This window comes from Amphiprion ocellaris, chromosome 23 (genome assembly GCF_022539595.1).
Source record: "Amphiprion ocellaris isolate individual 3 ecotype Okinawa chromosome 23, ASM2253959v1, whole genome shotgun sequence".
In the NCBI taxonomy this organism is placed as follows: Eukaryota; Metazoa; Chordata; class Actinopteri; family Pomacentridae; genus Amphiprion; species Amphiprion ocellaris.
Window position 1 is genome coordinate 17,427,299 of NC_072788.1, and position 27,385 is coordinate 17,454,683.

General features: G+C 39.0%; 3 protein-coding genes across 5 annotated transcripts; all 3 read right to left on the bottom strand.

Moving 5' to 3' along the window:
• Positions 1 to 249: 249 nt before the first annotated feature.
• LOC118470562 (transmembrane protein 272-like) lies at positions 250 to 6,460 on the bottom strand. The gene is made up of 5 exons (XM_055007431.1): positions 6,343 to 6,460; positions 4,101 to 4,187; positions 3,934 to 3,984; positions 3,569 to 3,775; positions 250 to 865 (listed from the first exon to the last, which is right to left on the bottom strand). Exons 2-5 carry the CDS (start codon positions 4,162 to 4,164, stop codon positions 657 to 659), a joined length of 531 nt encoding a protein of 176 aa, XP_054863406.1. The 5' UTR covers positions 4,165 to 4,187; positions 6,343 to 6,460; the 3' UTR covers positions 250 to 656.
• A 5,567-nt stretch (positions 6,461 to 12,027) lies between these two features.
• LOC118470637 (transmembrane protein 272-like) lies at positions 12,028 to 16,637 on the bottom strand. 2 transcript variants are annotated; one of them, XM_055007480.1, is made up of 6 exons: positions 16,498 to 16,637; positions 16,311 to 16,412; positions 14,640 to 14,720; positions 14,483 to 14,533; positions 14,116 to 14,322; positions 12,028 to 13,019 (listed from the first exon to the last, which is right to left on the bottom strand). In XM_055007480.1, exons 3-6 carry the CDS (start codon positions 14,701 to 14,703, stop codon positions 12,814 to 12,816), a joined length of 528 nt encoding a protein of 175 aa, XP_054863455.1. In that variant the 5' UTR covers positions 14,704 to 14,720; positions 16,311 to 16,412; positions 16,498 to 16,637; the 3' UTR covers positions 12,028 to 12,813. The 2 variants fall into 2 exon arrangements, with proteins under 2 accessions (XP_054863455.1, XP_035806250.2); XM_035950357.2 differs by lacking the exon at positions 16,311 to 16,412 and having other exon boundaries at positions 14,640 to 14,725; positions 16,498 to 16,622.
• A 2,670-nt stretch (positions 16,638 to 19,307) lies between these two features.
• On the bottom strand, positions 19,308 to 26,075 carry LOC111571696 (uncharacterized). 2 transcript variants are annotated; one of them, XM_023274986.2, is made up of 18 exons: positions 25,895 to 26,075; positions 25,758 to 25,813; positions 25,594 to 25,683; positions 24,524 to 24,651; positions 24,279 to 24,419; positions 24,127 to 24,201; positions 23,878 to 24,048; positions 23,707 to 23,803; positions 23,411 to 23,619; positions 21,148 to 21,507; positions 20,938 to 21,058; positions 20,653 to 20,858; positions 20,437 to 20,551; positions 20,183 to 20,355; positions 19,995 to 20,068; positions 19,777 to 19,895; positions 19,531 to 19,692; positions 19,308 to 19,450 (listed from the first exon to the last, which is right to left on the bottom strand). In XM_023274986.2, exons 1-18 carry the CDS (start codon positions 25,909 to 25,911, stop codon positions 19,398 to 19,400), a joined length of 2,367 nt encoding a protein of 788 aa, XP_023130754.1. In that variant the 5' UTR covers positions 25,912 to 26,075; the 3' UTR covers positions 19,308 to 19,397. The 2 variants fall into 2 exon arrangements, with proteins under 2 accessions (XP_023130754.1, XP_054863876.1); XM_055007901.1 differs by lacking the exon at positions 25,895 to 26,075 and having other exon boundaries at positions 24,279 to 24,429; positions 25,758 to 25,809.
• Positions 26,076 to 27,385: the final 1,310 nt, after the last annotated feature.

Below are 27,385 nucleotides of genomic sequence, written 5' to 3' on the forward strand. Positions count from 1 at the left end.
ACCAACTTCTTAAGTATGGAAAAGATCAGATATACTGTTTCTCTCTAGTCAGAAGTCTTTGATAGAACCTGGCAACCTTTTTTGCCTTATTTAAAACCATGTGATTCTTTTGGTACAGTTCTGTGTTTGTATCTCTGGAATGTACAGCTTTGTGTATATAGACTACACTGACTAATGTTATATTAGTCCAATGATTTTTTTCATTCTAATTGCTATTATTGCTATTTTTATACACCATATTTCCACTCATTTATTTGTCTTCATTTTATTTATTTATTTAGATGACAAAATATAGCATATCTTTCATTGTAAGAATCATGAATCATGGTACAAAATATGCAATCTTAGTATTTGGTATATAAACAGTTCAGCATTTGTGATTAGGAGGCTAAAAAGGCAATCAAAGAAAACGCTGGATCCCTTAGAGAATACAAACAGAATGCACACAACTTCTGCAGAGGCAGAAAATATTCACCGATGAAAAAACACTCGGAAACGTTATTTACATTATTCTAAAGTTAAGCATGTATCTACAGAAGGCTGTGCAACTGTTCCTCATTTCTTTAAGAGCATGTTTCCAAATGCTACAATCAAGTGGGAAAGTTCCACTTCTGCAACAACAGATCTGTGTTTTCAATCCTGAAACAACAATGTCTCTAGACATCGTCGTCGGGATCGGCACGGCCACATAAGAAGAAGCAGAGAAAAACACAGCAGCCACCTAACAGGAACAAACACAGGAGGATGTAAACCAGTGTGGTGGTCCAGAAGGCAAAGAGGTACAGCGTCCTGTCACAGTAGGGCTCTACATGTGTGGTGTTCTTGTTGTAGTTGGGCTGATAAATAGAGTAGATCCACACATTACCTTGAAAAAATGAACAAAATTAGTAGTTAGACATGAGTCAGTTGACAATCTAACTTCATAGCACATTGTGCGTTCACAAGTAGTGTCATTTATTTAATGTTTGGCAAATGTATGAGGGATATTTTCCCCAAATTCTGTATCATCAAGTGTATAATAAACCTCACTGAACTAAGCTGTGAAGTTTAGAGGACAGCTGACAGTCATGTGCTTCCTCTGTGGTTTTAGCACAGCAGCACCGGAACCATCAAGGAGCCGAAACCATCATTATAATTCATTGTACAGTTGCATGCAAAATGATTCAACCCCCCTGATATTTTTGACATTCTGGCCAAATGAGCAACATTACAACTGCAGGTGATTAGTAAATCATATAAAAGACGATCAGCTAGTTTATTGAAATATAACAACAAAGCAAAAATCAAGATGTAATCCATAATCCATCTAAAATTTCAACTTTTTTACAAAAAGCAGGTTGCAAAATGATTCAACCCCCTATGAGGCTGTATCTTTAGTACTTCCTGCAGCACCCTTTTGCTGTAATGACTTGCTGTAGACAGGAGGTTTAGTCTCTAACAAGCTTCTGGCAGCTCCTTGGGAATTTTGTGTTGAGCAATCAATTTAATAAATTACAGAGATGGATTCAAGACATTTTTTTCTCAGTGTAGAAGATTTAGTGCTCATTATAGCACAGGTGCATCTCATATTATTTGAATGTGGCCCTCTGTGATTGATTCTGGGGGGGTTTCAGTTAAAACAAGTAAAGACTCAAAATGTTCACGTGCATGCTAGCGTGTATGCGCAACAGCACACTTAGTATATCAGCTCCAATTCACAAGTAGAGGTTAACAATTCCACAGGGTATTATGCAAGAGATTACTATGTGGAGGAAGAGCAGCATATCCTCCACTTCCATTCTTCAAGACACTTTGTAGTGCATAGTTCACAAAGTTAGCTCAACCCTAACAGTAAGACGGACCACGTCACCACATGACCTGACTAACCAAGTTCTGTTCCGGTTAGAGGAATATGCATAGTTGCCTGTTTATTCATCACATATCTCAAATGCAGTCTAATGCAACAGCAACAAATCTGACACTGAGCTCCAAGTGATGCTCATTGCAGTTCATCAATAAGAAATACAAGAAATCTAGCACAAGCAGCTGAGATGGGAGAGACTGTGGGTCAGTGGCAAGCTGCTGTTGAAAAAAGTCTCCTATTAAATCTTGACTATGTCTCAACAGAAGGTACGTAAAAGACTCTGAAGTCAACTGGAAGAAGGTTCTTTGGTCTGATGAGACCAAAATTGAGCTTTTTGACCATCAGACTAGATACTATGTTTGTTTGATACCAAACACTGCAAAAACACACCATTCCCACCGTGAAGCATGGTGGTGGCAGTATCATGATGTGGGGATGCATCTTTACAGCACAACCAGGAAGGATCGTACAGGTGGAAGGGAAAATTAATACAGAACAGTATCGGGACATCTTGGAGGACAACCTGGTGCATTCTGCAAGAGAATGGGAACTTGGGAGTAGATTTGTTGTCCAGCAGGACAATTTCCTGAAGCAAACAGCCAAAGCTACCCACATGGTTTAAAGACAACAAGGTGAATGTTGTAGAATGGCTAAGTCAGCGTCCAGACCTAATCCAACTTCAAATTGGTGGCTGTTCATTCATGAGTTCCATGCAACCTGACAGAGTTGGAGCAGTTTCGCAAAAAGCAGTGTGGTAAAATTGGAGAGTCCAGATGTGCAAGGCTGACTGAAACCTATCCATACAGCCTCAATGCTGTAACTGCAGTCAAAGTACATCTACTAAATACTGACCAAAGGGGGTGAATTCTTATGCAGTCACTTATTGTATGGGTTATATTTTATAACTGACATCATTTTCTAGAAACCCAGTTTCATTCGTACATGAAATATATCTTTTTGGTAAATTCATTTCCATCCATCCATTATCTATAAACCGCTTAATCCTCATTTGGGTCACGGGGGGCTGGAGTCCATCCCATCTGACTTAGGGTGAAGACAAGGAACATCCTGGACAGGTCACCAGTCCATCACAGGACTACATATAGAAACAAACAGTAACACTCACATTCACACCTATGGACAATTTAAAATCACCAATTAACCTCAGCATGGTTTTGGACTGTGGGAGGAAGCTGGAGAACCTGGAGAAAACCCATGCATGAACAGGGAGAACATGCAACCTCCATGCAGAAAGATCCCGGAAAGGCGGGGATGCGAACAAGGGATCTTCTAGGTGAAAGTGCTGACCACCAAACGACTGTACAGCCCCTAAATTCATGTCAAAAATGCTAAATCATATAGATCATTAATGCTCAAATGCAGTTATTGGGGAAAATTTCAACCTGGTTTAAACATTTTTATTGACACTGTATCTGTTTTAGAGATGCATTGACACAACAGTGACAGAATTTTGGAGACAGCAGTTTGTGGTGCTGTTCAACTGTACTGCATTTGACTGAGATGTTAATATTTAATCCGACTGGTGTAAATTTAGAACGGTAGTTTGCCTGTAACAACAACTGTGTTTCACAGTTTTAACAGATGCCAGCCAACCAGAAACAAGTTTTTCTCTTGGCTATGACACAATCTAAAGTAGGCTTGATTCTGTCGTACTGTGCCCTTTCTGTGGGAGTCGTCCACCAGCCCACTGCTGTTTAAACTCACCAGTGATAAACCAGCAAAAGAGGAAGCAAGAGGTCAGTGAGTTCCAGGCTGTGCAGATTTGACTCAGTGGGTTGGTGGTGCCGTCTTCTGGCTTCTTGGCACAGGGCAGGCAGGAGAGCAATGACAGCGCCAGGCCAAAGACTCCCACCACTATCAAATAGATGGGGATGTAGGGCTGCCGAGGACAGTCTTCCAAGTGTACTGCCCCTGGTGGACACATGGGTGATAAAATGATGCAAGTTTATTTAATCCACAGATTCAGAAAAATGCAGGTATCCTATCATTTCACAACTGAGTAAAACCACTGCATTATTGCGGAACTTGAATGGAAATCTATCGGAATTCATTCTAGCGAGTGGACTCACCAATTGTAATCTGAGCAATGGGCATGATGCAAAGAAGCAACTTTGAACATGCTGCAAAAAGAAAGAAAACTTTTACAGGCTTATATAATGTACTTTCCTTTACATGATATGTGCAAAATTAAACTATGACATAAAGTATTCATGACTGTGACATCACCAGATCTCACCTAGTACTGGTGGTGAGGGCTTATTAGTGTTGCGAATGCGTTGAATAAGGCCGGTGTTTGACATTATCAAGTAATGAGGTCTCTCACCTGCAGAGGAAGATAAAGAACAGTGACAGAAGCAAGACTACTGTTGTTGACATTGTTTGAAAAAGTAAAAGATACAATGCAAATGCAGTGCAAACAAGAAAAGGACTCAGAGAGCGCAATACTCCAAGGCTGCTCAGTCATTGTATGATTTCCGACGGATGAAACCTTTAAAAAAATTTGTGCTCCACAGCGGTCGATTTGCAGTAGGATCACAATCATGTGATTGTCAGCAGGCAGTTGGTGTAGCATTCACTTGTTGTCATAGTTACAGTGACGCAGTACCGCTGTCTCACAATGATACAGAAATTTCATCCAAATCCGTTCATCTGTTTTTGAGTAAAGTTGGTAACAGACAGACAAACAGACAAACCAATGCCGATTGTCACATAACTCCACCACATTTCTTGGCGGAGCAACAACGGTTTTAGATATGTCAACATAAAAGATCTTTTTTTTTCTCCTATTATTCCTTCACTTTCTTGTTCTTTGACAGCAGCATCTCTGACTTACAGCAGGAAGGGGAACAGTCAAATGATCGATTGGTCACCTGATGAAAACTCTTATGATGTATTCTGATGACTATTTGTCTTTTTTCAAGCAACAAACGCTGGTCTCTAAAATGTCATTAACCACTTCCCTTCTTTGCAGTATGTGATAGTTTAACTTTGGGGTTTTCAAAAATGATACTGTGGTATTTTTAAAGGATTTTCTAACAAAAATAATTACTTGTAGCTCTAATCCAAGACCACCAAAGTGTGTAATTTCACTTTCCCTTGACATTCTGCCAGGTACTGTAAGCGGCACACTGTACAATAAATATTCAGCCTAAGTGCTTTGCAAGATCACAGTTGCAACAAATTTTTACTTTTATAACCGAATAAACAATTAATCACTCAGTCGAGAAATGTTTTCAAATAATGAAAAATATTCATTGTAATATTGTAGCAACCAAACTGATGTCTTTATATTGCTGATTTTGTTCAACCAAAAGTCAAAAAAACTTCACTAATAGCTTCACTGTTTCAATTAGTTCCATTTAGTTTCAGCAAACTGTTGACAGTCGATGAGTTCCTTCTGGATTTTTGCAAACATAATCTGGTGACATCATTTAAGTGCAGTTATAACAATCATCCATCCCCAATTTTAGGAGGTGGCCTCCATAAAGCTGGTGGGAAGCTGGGGTATCCAGAATTTTAGTCACCACAAGTTCTCATTACGCCCCACAAAACCAGCTGAATTCCAACGTCTTTCAAAGTCCACACACTGGCTGCCTGCACTGCAAGTTTTCTTTGAAAATTATGTCTCCAGTACAAGTAAAAATAACTCTGTTGACATCACCATGGCATCATCAGGTCATGCGGTCAGATGGCTGTAGGTTATCAATAAAGGTCAGTTCATGACAAAGCAAAACAGAAAGCAAAGTAAACCTAATTTGTAAAGCCAGCAAAGCCTTTCTTTGTACCTATGGAACTACTTTTGTGTTAAACATAAGACACAGAGAGTTTTTTCTCTAGTTTTAGTCTTTAGTTAACTTCAAGTAAATTTCATCAATCATGTGTCCCAGACAGAAAATCTGATTGTAGAGACCACAGACAGTATTTCTGGGTAAAGACAGGCTCCTCTAAATGAAAGCACAGAGGATGGACTACATTTCATACAAAGCCGTTTGACCAGTATTACTGGAAAAGCAATAGTTCAGAAATCATCTCGTTTACTAAGCATAAAAACAGACAGCAGACATGAGAAGACTTATAGGAAATAGATCATGTGAAGAACAAGCTGTTTGTTCCCAGTTTGTATCAAAAGTTTTTCATGAGATCTTTAGAGTCTTATCAACTACAACGTGTAAAAACTATTCCATTTCCCCCACCAAATCAGGCAAACTGTCAAAAACAAAAGTCGGCTTTAGTAAAGGCTGCGTCACATGCTGAACAAATCCAGTCAAACCAGAACAGATAACGTTGGACTGCGGCCTCGCCTTTATTTTTAAGTTTGGAAGAAGACAGACAGGTAACGAGGCTCCCCGATAAGAAGTTAGTCCGTTTCTGGAGCCTGACAGCTGACCTCGTATCCGAATAAATTCCTGCTACGAGTAAACAGAATTCATTCACTGTGCAAATACTCTCTGTTTCTGCTTTTAATCTCCGATATTTACCTTGTGTCTGAATCACAGCTCTCCTCCTCTCCTGTCGTCCTGACAGCCGCACCTCGTCGGATGCCAAACCTCCGCCTCACGGAAGCGCGCATAAACAGGAAGGGGCGCGTTCACGCAGTCAGCTGATTGTGGTGCCAAACTCCTAAACATCAGCCCTAAAATGTGCATTTCTCCACCCCCTGGTCATGATGAATCGCATAATGGCATTGCATTAGTACCATTTGCACTTATAGTCGCATTTGTCGGGAAATAAAAAGTTAGAAATGAAAGAGAGAGAGAGAGAGAGATGGATGAATGGATAAATACACACATGCATTTTTAGTACATTCTGATGGCATCATTAATGAAAGACAACAAATGTATCTAAAAGTATCATAAAATGCATTAAAAACTGCTGGACAGAATAAAATATAACATCGCAGCATAGGAAATGTCTCAAAGTAAGTATATATAAAATAAAGAGGCCTTTACAGAATTTTCATTTACTCATTCAGTCATTTGAAATACGTCAAGGTATTGAGGCATCTTTAACATTATAGCAGAGTAGAGATATAAAAGATGCAGGAACTCAAGTAATCCTAAAAAAAGGAGTTATAGTAATACAACTGTAGAGCATTTTGAAAAAAAAACAATCAACAAAATAAAAAAAGGGGCTGGGAAAATAAACAGAAAGGAAATGAAATAAAGAAACAATCCAGCTTTAGATTGGTGCACATTCAGCAAAACTGAATTTTTCAAGTTCACTGTAATGTAAGGGGCTTTAAAAACAAATAAGGCCCAGTGTCAGCTGGTTACTGCAGTATGAGATTATTGGCCTATAAAAACTGTACTGATGTAAACCAGGCTCAGGCTCCTGATAAACAAATGCTGTCAAATGAGGAGAGCTAGGGATAGATTGAGCCCTCATCTTTTATCGAACTGAAACAGTGTCCCTGCCTCAGTATAGCTACAGCATTGTACTGACTTTAAAATGAAAGACATATCAGAAATACGTTCATGTTGCTTTCACTCCTCTTTTTATTTTAAGGGGGTGATACAAAGTTTGCCTATATGTGCTCAAACCTTCAGTATACTTCAGTGGTGTACATTTTTCTAGACACAAAAATATTTTTGTATGTTTGAGTCTCTTCCTCCTCTCCAATCAGATTTGAAAGAATGCAAACATGTTGCACTGCACCTCGGCTCAGGTACAGAGAAGTTATTTATTTCTGAGGAGCATAATTAACAAACAAAGGAGGCAAACTAAACTGCTAGAAAGAGAAGGGGTGTAAAATCTAAATATAGCTAACAGTGCTCCAACCTGCTGACAGGAAACAGCTAAACTCCATAACCAAAGTGAAGTACAAAGGTTTGTTTGTATTGTGTTTGTTCTCCCTGCAATTGTCTGATCTTCAGTTTCTGGCCTCATCAACCTCTAAAATGTTCATTGTTCTGTATTATGTGTCTGTTCTCCATCTGCTATCCATCCCCACTCTCACCCCAACCAGTCAAGGCAGATGGCCGCCTTCCCTCAGCCTGGTTCTGTCTGAGGTTTTTTCACCCCCTCCCTGTTTTCGGTGGGTTTTTTCTTTCCATTATCGCTTATAGGGAATCCAAAGGCAAGTTTGGATTGTTGGGTTCTCTGCTCTTTGTTTAAAATATGTACGGTTTGTACCTTTTAGGCGCTGTGAGATGATATGTTGTGAATTTGCGCTGTAGCAGTAAGAAGTAGGAAGATTTGTAGTGTCTAGCAATGACAAAATGTGATGAGAGGAGTGAGTAGGAGTGTGGTGAGAGGAGTAGGGGTAGAAGAGTCTCCAGACATTATCCATCCATCTATTATCTACACACCGTTAAATCCTCATTAGGGTCACGGTGGGGCTGGAGTCTACAATCACACTCACATTCACACCTACGGACAGGTTAGAGTTACCGATTAACCTCAGCATGTTTTTGGACCGTGAGAGGAAGCCGGATTACCTTGGAAAAACCCACACATGCATAGGGAGAACATGCAAACTCCATGCGGAAAGATCCCAGGAAGGCCAGGACGCGAACCGGGGATCTTCTAGCTTCTAGCTGCAAGGCGACAGTGCTAACCACCAAGCCACTGTGCAGCCTCCAGACGTTATCTGATTACAAAATTCATGCAGACTCTAGCATCTAGAAAAGCCATCAACAGGCTGCGCATTTTTAAAATTCCTTATCATGTTGTATAATCAAGCTTGCGCTGCCGAACATGCACAGACAGATGACAGCTCACTATGGTCACAGTTTAAAGCACATTATTATGATGAAGTCCTGGTTGTATGAAGCATTACATTTAACCATGACTTTACATTTGGACACAGCCTTACAGTCATGAACAAGGTCAGAAACGGTTCACCACAAGGAAGGAAGTCGCAAGGCCAGCAGGGACCAAAACAATTGAAAAAACAAAAATGAAAGTGCTCCTCATTTTGATGGATATTTTTGCACAGAATAACAAATCAGTTCATTGCCTTCACCTCTTAAATGGAAAACACAGACAACATAGTACTGCCAAATGGAATATAACAGAGGGAGATTTTCAGTCTCAGTTTTACTCTCCGTTCTATAGTTGTACCTAGACAGACAATGGTATCATGGAGAAAGAAAGCCAGAATGCATAATGTTGGAGATTTAGTCAAATGTAGCTGAAACAGTTTATTTAGGAGAGTAATAATATCATCTCATTCTGACTCTTTTTCCACAGAAATACGTGTGGACAAGTACAAGCTTCTTCCTCACATTTCCAGCAGGTGTCCCTATTTCTTCATTTTTGTTACGCTAATACACCAGTTGCATCTTTTTAGTGGTCTTTAATGGATACATTAATAAGATTGAACTTTATGTGAGCAAGTAAGCGGTTTTTAACCAATAACTAGCTGAACTGGCTTTTCAGTAGGCCTCAGGTTCGTTTTTATGTCCTGGTGAAAATAATGGACTCTGTAAAACACACCAATGTCTTCAGCTAGTCACTAACTTTGTCTCTCTGGTACATGATGCTGGGCAGGTAGTGCAAAATGTGACTATCAGCATGTTTTAATATCTAAATATCAGACTGATGAGAGCCATGGGAGTGAAGCCAAAAAATAATGATGCATGTTGTAAAACCAAAACAGCGAGCTGAAAACTTCTGAAACAGTCAGTAGAGCCGAAGTTAACAGCAGAAATGGATCATAAGTGTGTACAGGTTAAGATAGATAGATAGATAGATAGATAGATAGATAGATAGATAGATAGATAGATAGATAGATAGATAGATAGATAGATAGATAGATAGATAGATAGATAGATAGATAGATAGATAGATAGATAGATAGATAGATAGATAGATAGATAGATAGATAGATAGATAGATAGATACTTTATTAATCCTGAGGGAAATTAAAGACTACTGAAGATGCCGTCACTCGCATCAACACCAGAAGCAAGAGAGGTTAATCACTAAAGATAATTTTTACATTCAATATTAACAAAACTTGTTAACCGCAGCAATGTTAAACAACAACAAGATGTGAGGAAAAGAACCATGTGAAGCGTCATTTACAAGATTCAGACAACAGAGCGATTTTCGAGGCAGTGCTCTATAACACACTTAACCATCGCGTCGTCCTGCAGGTCAAAATTGACCCGTTTTAAAGTTTGAAAATGTCGGGGGGGGGGGGATTTTCACAGTGAAACTTCTGATGTCCACATTTTCAACATTTTTGAGAAATCTTTGAACATTTTTTGGTGGAAAAAAAGAAATGTTAAAAATGTTTCTTAAGGACATTCACCAAAAAAATCAACCAAAATTCTGCGAATTTCACTGGATTTTGGTTGATTTTTTGGTGAATGTTCTTAAAGAAAATATTAGAAGTTTTACTGATGTATATGTAATCACTTTAGATGATTTTATGATTTATTTTTTTTTGGTTGATTTTTACTTATTTTTTGAAAATATTTACAAGAATTTTCTTGCCAAACTTGGGGGAAACTTTTAAGGAATTATTGGAATTTTCTTCCTGAAGGTTTTGCAAATTTTCAGAAGTTTGGGGAATTTTTTCAAACAAGGAAACAATATTTTTTTGGGTGCCCATAAGTGAAGACAACAGGAGGGTTAACTTACAATACATGTAAGAAGTCTCAGGAAGAGCATGATCAGGTTGCATATAAGTCCTAAGCTGTGTCTAAAATCAGTCACTACATGCACTATAAAGTGTGTTTGTCATTTTGTAGTGCTGTCCAACTGTTAGGTTACAGTTCTTACACCCTGTATAGTGCTCTCAATATATCAATGCACCATGAGAGGTAATGCACAACCGATGGTCACTAACCAAGCAATATGTAGCATCACACAGGCAGATGGATGAGGGAATCAACCAGACTGGTGGCGTTTTCACTCCATCAGCTTTAATTTACTTGGTGGAGTCGCCTCAAGGTTTTCTCAAAATTGTTAATAGAAAAACAATTCAAATACATATTGATTTCCCCCAGTATGTTTGGGGGCTGCTGCTTTACAGCCCCGAGACTGGCATTCGGCATCGCCGCCTTGGTCCTCTGGATGCACACATGGCAATATAGTAGCAACCCGTCAGTCACAAAGGTGGCCCCACACTAAAGCATATCCAGCTTTATCATCAGTTTTACTGCAAATTGTACCATAGTTTACAAAAGGGTATCATGCTGCACAAAAGAAGACTTGAAAATTACTTTTCAGACTAAAACCAAAAGTTTTCTGAGGTAACAAATCAAAGGCAAAATAGAATAGCAACTATGTTAAGTATAAAAAAGGGAGTATAGGAAAGTCAACTTTGAATTTCCCGTAGTTATAATGTCTTTTTTTAAAATGAATGTTCTGTTTAATTGGTTAGATACTAATTGCAATATTTAATACATAAAAGCATTTATTTAGGTGGTGTAATGTGTGTAAAGTTCTGGTTTAGGGTCTATGTTAGTAGTATTCCTATTAAAGCAGAAAGACATGGAACTGAAGCTAATGGACTTCAATATGTGACATTATTCACTTTGATTCCAGGGTTGGGAATCAACTCAAATACCTCAAAATAAGAGAAGCATATTGGATTTATATCCTGAAAGCCATCAATTACCCTGATCTCAACCTTTCACCTTCCTTATAGTCATTGCACTTGTAGCTATAAAAATTGTTTTTTGTCTCTTCAAGATGTTTTTCCTCTAAGAACTCTCACATGTTCTCAACCCATTTTCCTCATTGATGACACTATATACATTAGTATTGCTATTTCTTCATTTTTGCAGTTTTAGCTCCCTGATAATATTGATCGAAACATTTATTTCATGTTGTGGTTACTATCTTTGTCTGCAAGATTCGTTTCGAGGAAAGTGCTTTTACCAGCTTATTAGAGGGATGGTTGGTTTTGCATTTTCTGTTCTATTTGTTGTACGACGCCTCGACAGACCAGAGAGAGAAACTAATGCATCATTGCTGGGAAATCGCAGGTGTGATTACACCTAATGTGTTTTGGTTTCTCCACATAGACCTTGCTACTGTTAAGTTGAAGAACCAACAGAGGGCACTGAAACACCACAAATGACTGTGACAACAATTAAAGTACTTGCTTCATCAGCTGATCAGTTTCAGTCACATGGTGTGCATCAATAGTGCCAGAAAAAGGATAACAAACAAGTCACATGACACAAATGATAACAAAACAAAAAAACTAACTGAAAACATTTAATTAGTCTGACATGTAGCGATACGTTGCATTTTTTAAAGACAGAAAGCACATCAAACTGATTGTGTGATGAAGGAGGACAGGAACCAGGAAGGCTTAGTAGACAGTTAAGCTACTAGCCAATCAGAGGCCACTATGCTCTGTTGCTCTGCAGAGATCCACTCTCATTCTGTGTTTGTGGAAGTTTCAGGAGAGAGTGTTTGTTAAGACTGTTTATATACGCTGCCCATCCAAAAAAAAAAAAAAAAAAAAAGTTGCACACTAATATTTTGCTGGATTGCCTTTAGCTTTGAGAACATGAGGTCATTCAGTATATTCAGGTAGTCAGCTGACCTTCTTTGGGAACATAACGTTGCTGAACCTGAACAACCCCAGATCAGTTCTGTCCCTTTTTATTACATGTACTTATTACATAATACAACAGCTCTTCTATTTTAAGTCTCCAGATTCAGGAGACATAAGGTGTAGTCTAAATATTTCTATATCTCAAAGAAAAGAAATTCTTACAGTTTATCTTTGTGATCAAATGTTACACACTGGACACTAAAAAGGCAACTGAAAAATTGTTGGATCCCTCAGAAGACCTACAAACAAAAAGGTGCAAAATGCTCACAGATAAGTCATAGATAAGACAGAAATCTAATTTACAACATTCCACAGTTAAGCATTTATCTACAGAAGGCTATGCAGCAGCTGTTTTTCCCCATTTCTTTAAGAGCATGTTTCCAAATGTCACTCGTGCAGCAACAGCTGTGTGTTTTGGACCTTGTCCCTACACATTTGCAGTTTCAGTTGGCAAGCAGGCTCTGCAACACAGGAGACAGCAGCAACACAGGAACAGAAATGAACCTATTATGATGTAGCCCACTGTGGTTGTCCAGAAGGCAAACAAGTAGAGCGTCTTGTCACAGTAAGGAGCCACACTGGTGCTGTTCTTGTTGTAGTTGGGCTCGTAAATAGAGTAGATCCACACATTACCTAGAGAAAAAACACACAATAAAAGGAGAAAGATGATTAACAGACATGATTCACTCAACTTCATAGTACATTGTATGATTCAGTCAAATGCTTAAAAAAGCCTTTGTCATTTTTTGCACACATGTCTCCTGCCTGGCCTCGTGTAAGTAAATTATTTCAAAATTTAAGGTTACCAGGGTCCACAGCAACATCATTTATTTAATGTGGCACAGGAATGCAAGGAATATGTTGGCCAACATATGTATGTATACATATACAGATCAGGCATAACTTTATGACCACTGACAGGTGAAGTGAATAACATCTCTTCATCATGGTACCTGTTAGTGGGTTGGATATATTAGACAGCAAGTGAACGTTTTGTCTTCAAAGTTGATGTGTTAGAACAGGAAAAAAGGGCAAGTGTAAGGATTTGAGTGAGTATGACAAGGGCCAAATTGTGCAGCTGGACAACGGGGTCAGAGCATCTCCAAAACTGCAGCTCTTGTGGGGTGTTCATGGTCTGTAGTGGTCAGTATCTATCAAAAATGGTCCAAGGAAGGAACAGTGGTGAACCAGCAACAGGGTCAGTGAAGGTGGGGAGTGAAGGGTGGCCCGTGTGGTCCGATCCAACAGAAACACAAAACAGCCACAAAGAAACACAAAACAGCCACAAAGAGACACAAAATGACAACAAAGAGACACATAATGACCACAAAGAAACACAAAACTACCACAAACAGACACAAAACAACCACAAAGAGACACAATCTGGTGGCACCAGACTGCAAACCAATTTGGAATTTGTGGATCAACTTGCATAGTGCTGTTCAATCATGGTTCCCATGACTGTAAATGTCTCAGAGAAGCGCTCATTCAACTATAACGGCATTTTAAAGGCAGCCATTCATGGTGTATTGAATCATATTGCATGATACTAACAGGTGTTAATGTTGAATCATGATCGGTGTAAATTTAGTCAGTGGCCACAGCTGTGTTTATACTATTTTAACAAACACCAGCCAACCAGAAACTAACCGAGAATTTGGCTTGAATTTGTCATACTATCTGTCTTTTCAGGAGCATCATTCATCAGCCCACTGCTGTTTAAACTCACCAGCGATAAACCAGGCGAAGAGGAATAAAGACACCAGTAAGTTCCATATTGAGCAGACTGAGTAAAGTGGGTTGGTGGTGCCATCTTCTGGCTTCTTGGCACAGGGCAGACAGGACAGCAACCCCAGCATCAAGGTGAAGGTTCCACACACTATCAAATAGATGGGGATGTAGGGCTGCAGTGGGCAGTCGTCCAGGTATACTGCCCCTGATGAACACAGGGGTGATGACATGATATTACTTTTTACCCACAGATTCAGAAAAATGCAGGCTTTCTACTATTTCAAAAGAATTACTGAGTGAAACAACTGCCTTACTGAAGTTCTTGAAAAACATACGTGAACAGTCATAATAGTAAATGGACTCACCAACTGCAATCTGAGCAATGGGGATGGCACAAGATAGCAACTTTGAGATTACTGCAGGATGACATAATAGCACATTTACAGGCTTGTTTCTGTGCATGCATGTGCAACACTGAACTATGATGCAAGTGTGCATGACTGTGATGTCACTTGACCTCACCTAGACTTGTTAGTGAGGGCTCAGGAGTGTTGCGGATTAGCTGAAAAGATTCCCTGTTTGACATTTTCAGTTATATGGACTCTCACCTACAGAGGAAGACAAAGAACAGTGACAGAAGCATAAACAAGCAGAAAAAAAGTGGAAAAAAAAAATTCTGAATATGTCAACATAAGATGTCTTTTCATTTCTTTGCTCTTCAACAGCAACATTTCTGACTTACAGTAGTGACATTTTTACAGGAAACCTGAAGTGAATGACTAATCGATCGATTGATCCTGACAATGGGATGGTAAACTAAATACTTCAGTATATATAAGACCAAATATGTAAGTAGATAAAAGAAACAATCTATGATACCATTGCATCTTTTTAAATAATAATGTGGCATTTTTAAGGATTTTCTGACATTTTTAGAGAGTGTGAAGATCACCATTACTTGCAGCTGTCAGACAAAAACAAAAAACAAAAAACAAAGCTTTCCTGTAGGTTTATATACATATACATGGACATGAATTTACATGAATTTTCAACCACCCTGGACATTCTGCCATTTAGGTGGTACAGTGAGCAGCACATATTAGCAAGGACAGCAATTCAGTCAATCCACACTGTAAACTACCGATTAAATGATGAATTATTTATTCAAATGTCCACAAATGATGAAAAATACCCAATACAACATTGCAGCAACTGAAATTAAATTGCTGATTTTGTCCAACCAAAAATCCAAAACCTAAAAATTTAAAAAATGCTAAATGTTAATTGTTTCAAATTCGCTTTCAGCGCTACTTCAACCAGCAAAGGCGTGTCCTCGTTAAGGAACTAGTCTCATATAGCTTCCCCCATTTGTAAACAGTGAACGAGTCCTTTCTGAATTCTCCTTTCCATGTCCTCCATTTAGACTTCTGCGACGCTTAATGACCTCAGACCAGCAAAAATATTTTAGGGATGCAAGTGAGGAGCATACACTACCATTCAAAAGTTTAGGATTATTTAGAAATATCTCTATTTTTTGAAAGAAAAGCAGCTTTTTTCAGTGAAGATAACAATAAATGAATCAGAAATACAGTCTAGACATTGTTAATGTGGTAAATGACTATTCTAGCTGGAAACAGCTGATTTTTAATGGAATATCTCCATAGGGGTACAGAGGAACATTTCCAGCAACCATCACTCCTGTGTTCTAATGCTACATTGTGTTAGCTAATGGTGATGAAAGGCTGATTGATGATTAGAAAACCCTTGTTCAGTTTTGCTAACATATAAACAAATGTGTGATTTTTCATGGAAAGCACGAAATTGGGTGACCCCAAACTTTTGAACGGTGGTGTGCATGAAACTTGACTGAGTAGTAAATGGCTGCTATTAAGACTTTTATGAGGTTTCTTTGTAAGGTGTAACCAGGAAATGTACAAAGGTTTATGGTGTCATGGAAAATGAAAGATACCTATGAGCAAAACAGTGTTAAAAACAGACCACAGGCATGAATAGAATTCCAGTAACTAGCTGACATGAAGCTAAAGTAGTTAATTCTGATTTTAGATAATCAGATTTGTAATAACATTTTTGGAGTTTATCAAGCACAACAGGAGAAACTAAGTCCTTCACTTAAAAAAAACTCACATGCTTAACAAATACAACAAAACAAAACAATTAATGTTAAACTGTGACCTCACCTTTCTTTTCAAGTTCGCTAAAGGTAGGGAAGCACTCTGCCCACCCCGACAACAGGCCAGCAGAAAGTCAATAGTGCAGCCTGATAACAGACTTTATCTCCAAATACAACAGACAAATTGTGCTGTCAGAGAGGGTACCGTGTAAACGCTCTCTATTTCTGTTTATAATCTCTGATACTTACCTTCTGTTTGAATCAGAGTTCACCTCCTTTCTGTCTGCTGCTGTGTCTCTGGCAGTTGCACCTCTTTGGATGTCAAACCTTCACATCACGCCTCTTACTGGTGTCAGTCTTTTACGTATCAGCCATAAAAATGCAATCTATCACTCCCCTGTTAATGATAAACCCCCTATTTTCACTTTAAAGCTACCATATATTAACCCAAGGCACATTTATAGGCCAAAAAAAGAATGGAAATTGAATCCACAAAGTTAGCATTTGCTGAAATTACAATACTCTAAAATATGATTTGGACAGAGTTTTACATAGTAATAGTTTTTTTCAGAAAAACATTTTTCGATTTCAAGTGAATGTTATAAACTATGATGGAATTACTTGATGTAAAATTAACGTGAATGAGAAAAAATAGCAAAAAAGCAGGAAGGGTTTTGAAAGATCAATTTTTTAAAATGTCAATTCTGACAGCGTTCCAGCTGAAAAAAGAAAACAGATTTGTAAATAAGGAAACAGAAGTTACATTAATATAAGTATCTAAAATATAGCATTAACTCATTTAAACTGATGAAAAACATAAAATGAGGAATAACAATGTACAAAAGGTGACAAAATAAGTTCATATTATCATACGCACAGTGGTTAAACACTCGGTTAGATGGTGTTTTCCACTTCAAATTTATTCAAGATGCAAGCACACAAATAAGAAGAGTAGATAAAAACAATCAGAAGAAACATTCAAAGAAAATGTCAGAAAAATAAGAAAAACATTAAGTAGAGTGTTTAAAATTAAAACAAAAAAGGTAAATTAACTAAAACAAGAGCAGATGAAAGTAAAATAAGATTAAAAACCATTAAGGGCCTTGTATGAAAATAATAAAATCAAATGTAAAGTGAAGGCTACTGAAGATGTGTGGACATGTAATAAGGTCAGACTCCTGATAAACAAATGCTATCAGAATAGGACAATAAAAGGGTTGAACAAGCTCCCACCTTTGACCGAACAGAAGCTGAGATGTGGCCATAGATGAGCTGTCGTGACTTACAAGGGTACTTTTTAAAAAATGCTAAATATTTTGTAAAAGTTACAGATAGTGTATTGTTCGGATGTAATCCAGATTTTGCTTCACCACCTGTACTCAAACCTGCAAAAGTTTTTCATGTTTTAGTAGGTTTGATTCACTTCCTCTTCCTTAATCACTTCAGCTGGATCTGAAGTCAGCTGAAGTGAGTGAGAGACACAATGCCTAATAAAAGTATACGCTTAACTTTGAAGTTTTCTCTTTTTATTTCTTTTTACTATTGAATTATTGGGCAATATAATTTAAATTTGTTGACTATATTTTTAAAATGAAAAAAAGGACTTTTAACTGCATTTATTTTATCCTCTACCTTTACAAGCCTTCCACTGCCTGCTCCTATAAAGCATCCCCACATCATGATGCTGCCACCGCCATGCTTCATAGTGGGGATGTGTGTTTGGTGTTAGCCATGCGTAGTGTCAAGTCTTAATAAAAAACACCCATTTTTGGACTGATCAGACCAACAAACTTTTCCCTGACTGACTTCAGAGTCTCCACATACCTTCTGGTGAGCAGAAAATGTTATTTTCTTGCCCGTCTCTCATGAAGCTTTGGCTTTTAAAAAAAAAGCTCCAAGGTGTTGAATACCCTTTATGTTCAGACCTGTTATGTCCCAGCTCAGCTACTGTGCATTTGTGAGAAATTCTCTGGGCCTGGCTCAGCTTCCAGGCAGCAGAAAAAGTGCCTCAGTTAAATCAAATCAAAGGTTCAAAGAATAAAAGAAAACAACCCAGTTAAGTGCCATAAAAGAAGTTCAAGTGTGCATCTGCCCAGACTAACAAGTTATTGCACAGTTCTATGATCTACTTCACTACGCATTTTATTGGAACAATGGACTGGGCAGAAGTCCAATCAGTCACAAATGCAGCAGGGAGAGGGGCAACGGTTGGAGCACAGGACTGGAGCTTAGCCGGGAAGTCAGTCATCCAGGATGTGGAGAATGAGTAAATGTGAAGGATGTGGTAATGGCAGCTTTCCCGCCATTGCAACAGTTCAGGGAGTGTTAGCTTTATTAGTTAGCGCCCTGTGCATGTCAACACTGGACAGGTGTTGTGTAATTTTCTGCAATTTTATTCTGTAGACTCTTTAATCCAAAACATCTGAGATGCAGGTGATATCCTGTAGGCTGCGCTAATGATGGGTCTTTCTTGTGCCAGACGATTGTTTTTTTCAGATTGTGAACATTTCATCCACATTAGCAGTTAGTTGCTCTTTAATTAACGTTCCCAAATACTCAATTGAAATTTTTTTTTACAATTACTGAAATGCTTCTTTGCCAGAGAACTGCATCTGCCAGGAGAGATGAGAGCCAGTTGCAGCCAAGACAGAAATTCTTAACCAGAATCCTTAAAATGTCTTGTTCAACGGCTCTGTGCTGTCTCTGGGTGTCAATGAAGACTTCCAATAAAGACAGTGAACTACAAATGCTAGAAATAAAACCCAGCATTATAGAAATATCCAAAGACTCTTGCCCAGAGTACAAACACTTCCCCCTTCTCTTTAAATTTCATGTATCCTTGGTTGTAGGGAATGTTCACCTTTAGCTGTACTCTAGACTATCATGATCAAAGCTTGAACTTCAGCTGTCAAATGGTAAAGGTGGGGCCAATTTTGACAGTTTTGTTCGGTTTATTTTAAACAAACTCTTATCCTGCAACGGAATTTGTATTTAGCTGCCAGATAGTGCAGTGGAATAAAAATAGGTTACCTCTGTGTACATTCGCGTCCACAATACCATTTGTTTGTGTAGTACTTTTGATAAGTTTGTGCGACACAAATACAACAATTTTAAGAAGCAGCTTTATTAAATTCCATTTTTTACCCAATTTAAAAATGTTTTTGGACTCTGTTCATTTTAGTTTGGGAGAATCTTTCAGGGCCTGTGAAGAGATGTGAAAAAAAAATGTAAAAAGTGAGACCTTACATCTGAAATATGAACTTTGAATGCTTAAACCCTCACCTTCTCCAAAGCCCCTGGGAAAACTATGAATCCTGGAAACTTTGATGTAACGAGCAGGCGGGTGGACGGCAGGCTTGGATGGGATAAACTTTCTGGCTGGACCTTCAGTAGCAGGTATGGTTTGAAGTGCTGCCTTAGGCTTGATGATGGGACTTTGCACACCTAGAGAACAAAGACTTTTCTGCTCAAAATTCATTATGATGAGGGATAACTGGTTATATGTAGTAGGCAAAGAACCAGCTGTACCTGTTGTGGACTGTGCGGTGTGGATGATGCTGCCAACACCGGCTGTGTCGGACTCAAATTTGTACAGTAAGAAGAGGCGATGGAGACTAGCCAAAGGATATGTACACCGCGCGACCATGCTGCAAGACAATGACAGCTTTATTATTGTTGATCTGCTGAAGAAACACTTAACAGAACTTAGACTGGTAGTTGAGAGAAAAGAGGGTAGAGATACATACATCTCAGTAGCATCACCAGAAACTGGCTCGTTGTAGAGAATTGCATTTTGATAGGTCACGTTGTCCTTCCCAAGCTGAGGGGAAAAGTGCAAATAGTGACAAGTTATTTGTCTTCAGTCATTAAAAATGGCAACATATAGTCCAAGAACAAGTTGAGTATGAACATTTTGAACTTTTACCAGCAGTACCTTGATGGTTGATCCACAGCTGTTAACAGGAAAAGAGAAGAGAGCTCTGGTGCCATCTGCCTCTTTGGGCCCACACTTGTTGTCTTTAAGGCTGGTTCTTCCTGGGCTACCTCCACTTGGGATGGCCAGAGACAAGTCAACCACCACCGTCATCTGACCATCAGTCGAACACACTACAGAGGGATTATTTCTACCACGTGTCAACTATAAACAAGGACCGCACCTAATCTTACAGCTAAAATGGAAGTTCTTACTAATGAGTTCATTAGAGATGAATGGACACGTCTTCACAGCAGTCTGGACCTCTGATGTTTCATGATTCCTCACAAGGATTTCAAAAAAAGCAACGAATCCCTTCAAAGTAACATTCTACAAACACATATTAGTCAATTAATGTTTGAAACATTGTTACGGAACATTAAACCTTACAGAATAAGAGTTGATGTCGATTAATAATTTCCACATCTCACATTGTATTGATATCCATGAGTGAAGAGTGGCACATCAAGCAGCAGACTCTGGCTATCATTGCTCAAGATGTAGCCATGTTGGGCTGCCAGCTCCGATGTCAGCAGGTCTGCCCCAACGCTGATCTCCCACAGGTAGTCAAAAGGCCGGTGGTCCAGCTTGAAACTGATCCCAGACTCAGAACAGGCTGCATCGAAGGCTGGAGAAGCTGTCAAGTACAGCATTGTGAAAAACTCTGCTCAAAGTTCACGCAAATGCTGTGCCGATATCAAAAATTAATGACTTACAGACATCTGGGGACCAGGCCACAATGGATGCCAAGTGGTAATAAGGTTCATTTAAAAACTCGACATTCAGTGTGTAGTTGATGTCCAGCCTGTAATGAATGACGGCGTCTTCTTTGGAAACCTAGGAGATGGGAAATACAAATTCTGCTCAAGTCAAGCAGGATGAAGCTGCCATGTTGCCACTCAGACACATAATTCAAAGTCTTTTACCTGCTGTATGACAATGGGATCATCAAAAGGCACCTTCAGAGTATAGCTATGGGTGTTGTTTGGTTGAACAGCTTGTATAATAGTGTAGCTGCTTGTATTTAGAAATGGCACCATGAAGTCTTGTCCATTCAGCTGGACGGAAGCCAGCGCAATGTCTTCAGGGACATTTCCAAGGTAGACGGTGAAAACTCGGTCTTCAAGAACAGTTTGGTTGTCAGTGAAGAGCAGCCAGGGCAGCAGTGGAGTGACTAGAGTCCTGTGAATTCGGAGTGCTGTCTCTACATGATCATCATCCACGAAGATTTGCTCAAAGTACAGGTGGAAGATGTAAAACTCATAGAGACCTCCTGTGACAAAGCTCTGAAACAGACAGGTTGTACATACAATCAGATATTCTGCTGGTCTGATTAAAGTATCGATGTGTTTCGTCTCTCATAAAAAGGTCAGGCTTAAAAATATATCCTGCTTCATCAAATTGATGAACTATATCGCATCTACAGCATAGATTTGGGGAAAAATCTAAAATTTTGACCTTCTAGGCGGACATTGTGTGGGAAACTTTTAGCAGATCAATTTGTGGAGCCTCAATTTTTTAGACAAGAGTTTGCTTTAGACTTTAAAGCAAAACTACAGTGGTGGAAAAAAGTTTTCGGGCACCCCAAGCATTTGTGAAATATTTCATTAGGAATCACTCCTCGGTCTTCAAGTGCAATTTACTTTTAGTACAATTACAGCCAAAATACAAAACAAATCCTAAAAAGGCCATTAAAAACTTCAAATTGATTGGTTCCATAAAAACATGAGAAATTTGGAGCATTGGGTCATTTTGGTACCAGTGATCCACTAATGAATGTTGTACTTTTTATTAAAAGACAATTTTTGTTGCCGTGCTTTGTGTCTATTTAAAAGTCAGCACTTTTAAATGTTCTTCAGAGACAAAAATGCCTAAAACAAGGAACCTAACACAGGAAACACGCCTGAAGATACAGATTCTCAGCCAGGAAGGGTACAGCTGCTGTCAGGTAGCCAGGAAGTCCAGATGCAGTCCTTCAGCAGTTTGATACACTCTGCAGAAATACAGACGAACCAACAGCTTGGAAGACAAATGAAGATCTGGGCACCGAAGGGTTTCTTCAGCAAGAAACCACCACATCCTGATCCGCATGTGCAGGGAAAACCACCGAATGACATCACAGGAGCTTCAGCAGAAAGTGGTCAAACCAAACTGGTGTCCAGTGTTCCACCTGCACTGCATGTGGTCAACTTTTAGATCATGGCTTAAGGTCCTATAAGGCTGTCAAGAAGCTCCTGATCAATGAGAGAGAGGTTAGCCTGGCGTTGTTGGGCCCAAGCACACAAGAACTGGAATTGGAAAAAGATTCTGTGGTCAGATGAGTCCAGTTTCCAGCTTTATCTTCCTCCTGCTAATGTGAGGGTATGCAGAAGGCCAGGCGAAGCATTATCTCCAGCATGTATAGTACCTGCTGTCAAGCATGGTGGAGGCAGTATTATGGTTTGGAGATGCATGAGTGCTGCTGATGTTGGTCATCTCACTGTCTATGATGGCACATTGAACTCTGCCAAGTACTGTGCCATTCTCCAAACCCACATGCTCCCTTCTGTATGCGCCCTGTTCCGTCAAGGTCCAAACTGGATGTTTCAACCAGATATTGCCCCTTAAACACATTCAGGGCCAGTAGAACATGACTGCAGGAGCTCAGTATCCAGGTCTTAGAGTGACCTGAGCCCCATTGAAAATCTGTGGTGGATTATCAAAAGGTCTGTTTCAAAGCACAAATCGAACAATTAAAAGCAGTAATTCGAGAAGAATGGGACCAGAATACCCCTCATCAGTGTGAAAGGCTCGTGGGGAACATGCCAGCCAGGATTAGAGCTCTACTGCAGCTAATGGCAGGACTACTAAATATTAATTTGATGATGTGATGATTTATTTATTTTTTGTTCAGTTTTGAACACATTCTGTTATTTGTTGACTTTGACACCAACAATGTTGAGAACTTCTATATTGAAACAGTCAAGAATTTAGTTTTGTTCATTTTCCTTGTAAACAATAAACAAAAAAAAAAAATTGTATTTGTTTGTGTGTCTAATGCAGCCACACCTTTTGAAACCCAAAAAAGATTATTCCACAAATACTTCATGACAATATTTGAGATTTTTTTTTTTTCTTAAGGGTGTCCAAAAACATTTTTTCCCCCACCACTGTACATTGAAGATATGGACATCTTGTGTGTGTTCCCACCTTCCTGTATCCTCCTTCAGCATTATAAGGGATGCTGATGTGGACTGTGTCGTTTTCTCTTTCCACAATGTAGCCTTTCTCCTCTGCAACTGGCCACTCATTACGTTCGCCATTGAGTCCAACAATAATCTGTGTGCTGTTGACGCTGGGGTAAAGCAACTCTGGAGTCTTCCACATTACAAAGCCTCTGTTGTCATGTGATCCTTCATCTGCACAGAAGAAAACCAAGATTATACATTGGCTTTATGGTCTTCATAAGTGAAAAATTAGTTCCAGCAAAAGTAACTAATGCTCACGCATGGAACAAGCAGCCACCAGGTCAACCATGACGACCGTCCAGCGTTGTCTGGAGAACACGGTAGCATGCACCATCTCTACTGGAACCCCATTCACCTGGAGAGAGACTCTGCTTAAACTCTGACTTAGACTCATTCTTTACAAGCACACATCCTACATCAGTGGTTTACCTCAGTGCTAAATGACTCCGGTTGCCCATATGGTGCACGAAACACAAGCCTTCCATTTGTCAGGTCGAAACCATAGCCCTGCGTCCGAGCTTGAGACAGTTTCATAGGCGCCATTTGCTCCCCTGCTCTTTGAAACATCACCTGCCAGTCTGAGGTGGTGGAGCTGTGTGCCTGGTTTAAAAATGTTAAATCTTAGAAACATTTTTACTTCAATGAAGTGAAAGTATTTTTTTGGGATTTGCCACATACTAGCACAGGTTTGAGAGCATTCCAGTCATCTTTCTTTGTTCCAGAGTGACAGGTAATTTTACTCCTCACGGACACCTACAGAGAAAAATCACAATGATGGTAACACATGACGCCATTATGCGAGTAAAATTCAACAACAAAACCAAGCTTACTTCCATGTAGTTAATCTCACAGGTAACCTCTCTGGGAGACCAGGGGAGAGAGGGAGAACAGGTCTTGGTCAACGCGTAGGTGACCTTTTTGCCTTCATGGTATGCACTCAGATTGAAATGGAACGTAAACACGTCATCATCCTGAAAGACCCTCAAGAAAATGGCATTGGATAAAAATGAGAAGGACTGTCAAAACTTTATTCTCATTTGGTTGCAGAAAGCTGCTGCTTCGTATTTGTACGTACTTTGTTGTCAGTGTGGCAGCTGAAGTAAGATGCTCTGAGCTCCACAAGACCCAGGAGAGGGTGAACAGTAACACTGTAGCCACACTTTGCTGCATACTGCTCAGTGATGGGATACACGCCTGTCTGGTCTGAAAAAGAATACATACAATCAGTAGGAAGCGTAATATTACTCTCAATCTATTTCCACAAAAAAAAAAAACTAGTGTCAACCTTGTAGTAAAGCTCACTATTTCAAGTGTAGCACCTCATTTTTACCATTTTAAGTGATTCAGCTGACTATATCATTCACTATATTAGAGTCAGTGTTATAATGTGAAGAATGCTTTACTGAGCAATGCCAATAACCAAGTCCATTGTGGCAGATGGTGGTAATTAACCCTCTGAAAACTAAATACACCGGCATGTGCTGTTTTGAAAAAGGGCACCATTTATCAGAGCCAGAAGAGCAGAGGAAGAAATCCGGATTTACAGCTTTCAGTCCTAAAAATGTACTCAATCTAAACTTAAAATTGTGATCTTTCACCAGAATTACTTCAAAAGTAAACCGTTTCCAGTAAGCAGCTTTCTATATGAAACGAAGTCTGTGCTCCCCAGCACAATTGAGAAGCCATGACAGTGATTTTGGCAGAACTACAGGCTATGTTTACAGAGATCAGAGAGGAAACAAGTATGAAAACAATTTCAAAATGTTAACAAAAGAGCTACAGTATGAAAGTCTTTTTCCCCCTCACTGTTGGGAAGATATGGATGCTAGAAAAAAAATATTGAATACAGATTCAATAAATTTGTGAAAAATATAATCAGAGAAATTTTACTTGTGTTTTTTCTTCTACATATATACAGTTCATTGGTGCAGTTGCTGGGGTAGGGATATAAATATATGTTTATGGGATTATACTGCACAGAGGATATTTGAGTTGTCTGTACTTCCAGTCATGGTTGTAGTGTTTCTATAGAGGTGCAGAACTTTATATTGCATTGAAAAAGATGCCCACTGTGAGCAAAAATGTGACAAGAGGGGAAAAAATGCCTGTACACAGTTCAGGATTAAGTTTTTCTGAAGGACTCACCAATAGCATCAAAGCTAGGCTCCATTCCAGCGAAGGACAGATCAACAGCTATCATGAGGTAACGATCACGACACTCCATATGAAGAACCCCTGCTTAAACAAACAAGTTCTAAACACAAATCACTTGTAAATTATCATAGGTGTATAAACTGACATTTGTTTACCTTCTGGAACTTGATCACTTCTTGCCATTGACCACACAGACAAGAACAAGGCCATACTGGAACGTAAAGGCATGTGACAAAGGATTTGAGTAAAAATTAGTCTTTACATGTTGCAAGTTGCCACTGAAAACACTTACCAAAACTCAAAAGCCATAGCCAGCGATGTGTCGGCAGTGTCTAAAGCCAGCAGGGCTGCTAGCAAACTACCCCTGCTGACCAACACAAGCTAAAGAGAAGCACTTGTTTGTTGTATCTTGGCTGAACTGGCAGTAATACATGGCCTCCAACACCAGCTGTTATTAGTCCATTTTTTTTTGAGTGATGAGTTGTTGAATCAGAACAACTCAGCTGCAAGTGGTTCAATGACCTGATTGCTAATAGGTAACACCTGTGAATGCAATTCCTGTGCGCATCTAGTTGGTTGTTTCTCTTCTTTTCTCTCTTCACCCCAACAGATCGAGGCAAATTTATCAAAGGACTCTGACTACATGTGATTAAATAATTCTTTATAAATATTTTCTTATTTAGCCAGATTCATCATTGTAGGCTTTATGAAACATTTGAGCACTGAGCTGCCAAGTCAGTAAACATATCAACATGATGCCACATCTTTGTTGGGTGGATATAAGCTAGTATACCAACTGGAACAACTTTCCTGTTTAAAAGTCAATAGTTGATGAGTGAAAAGTTCACTGGATATACATTTATAAGTGGCAAAGATAGACTACAATCCTTCAAAATTTGTAAAAGACAGATGCACAAGTGGTCATGGCTGAATGCCAGTATTTTACCATCTGCAATGGGGTAGATATTTGGGTAATCAGCTGACCTGCACCACCACACAAGCAGTATGACTTTCAAAGGAGGCGGTAAATCTGAAAATGTGTTTCCCTGCTGGTTGCTTCAATAGTTATTGCAGAATAGCTTTTATGGGGGATATATGCCCATTTTAGGCCTGTTTGAAGATTAAGTAGGGAGCACTGCATCAAGCAATCCCAAAGTTGACAGCATCTTCACAAAATCTACAGGGTGGGCCATAAATTTCCATACATAGGAAAAAGAAACATTTTATGTTGGACAACCGTTTTTATTTATATAATGTGCTCTATATGATTATCATTGTTTCGAAAACATATGTGTTTTCCACTGTTGATGAACTTGCATTAGCACAGTTGAAGTTATGCTTGTAATGGCGTTGGTGATACGTTCCTTGAGATGATTCATGTCTCGTATCTTCACCTGATACACCATGGCCTTCAAGTGCCCTCAAAAATAGCATCAAACACATCTTCTAGGGTATCTGAAACACAAATATACATTATACAATTCCCTATGTATGGAAACTTATGGCCCACCCTGTATAACAATTCCTACACTTGATTTGTACCCATTCCACTGGAATATAGTTACTCTTGAAGAATAATGGTGGAAGAGAACATTTAGAGGGTCTGTAAGTTTCTTAGTCAACCTAAATTTGTATGTTTTTGTATTGTACTGGTTAAAGGGGTAAAAAAACAAACAAACAAGGATATCTACATACTAATGCCATAGGATTTGGAACTCATCCATCAGCCATTTAAGAACATAAAACAGCATTTTTTTTGCACTTAGTCAAGTTAAATAGAGTA

Coding starts and splice junctions, on each gene's coding strand:
- LOC118470562 (XM_055007431.1), bottom strand. CDS start 4,164: ATGTCAAACACCGGCCTTATTCAACGCATTCGCAACACTAATAAGCCC. Junction 3,776..3,933: donor CATTGCTCAGATTACAATTG/GTGAGTCCACTC, acceptor TGTGTCCACCAG/GGGCAGTACACTTGGAAGAC. Junction 866..3,568: donor CTTTTGCTGGTTTATCACTG/GTGAGTTTAAAC, acceptor CATTTTTTCAAG/GTAATGTGTGGATCTACTCT.
- LOC118470637 (XM_055007480.1), bottom strand. CDS start 14,703: ATGTCAAACAGGGAATCTTTTCAGCTAATCCGCAACACTCCTGAGCCC. Junction 14,534..14,639: donor GCCCTCACTAACAAGTCTAG/GTGAGGTCAAGT, acceptor GTCATCCTGCAG/TAATCTCAAAGTTGCTATCT. Junction 13,020..14,115: donor CTTCGCCTGGTTTATCGCTG/GTGAGTTTAAAC, acceptor TTTTTTCTCTAG/GTAATGTGTGGATCTACTCT.
- LOC111571696 (XM_023274986.2), bottom strand. Junction 23,620..23,706: donor GGTGGCTGCTTGTTCCATGC/GTGAGCATTAGT, acceptor TCTTCTGTGCAG/ATGAAGGATCACATGACAAC. Junction 19,451..19,530: donor TCCCAGGGGCTTTGGAGAAG/GTGAGGGTTTAA, acceptor ATCTCTTCACAG/GCCCTGAAAGATTCTCCCAA.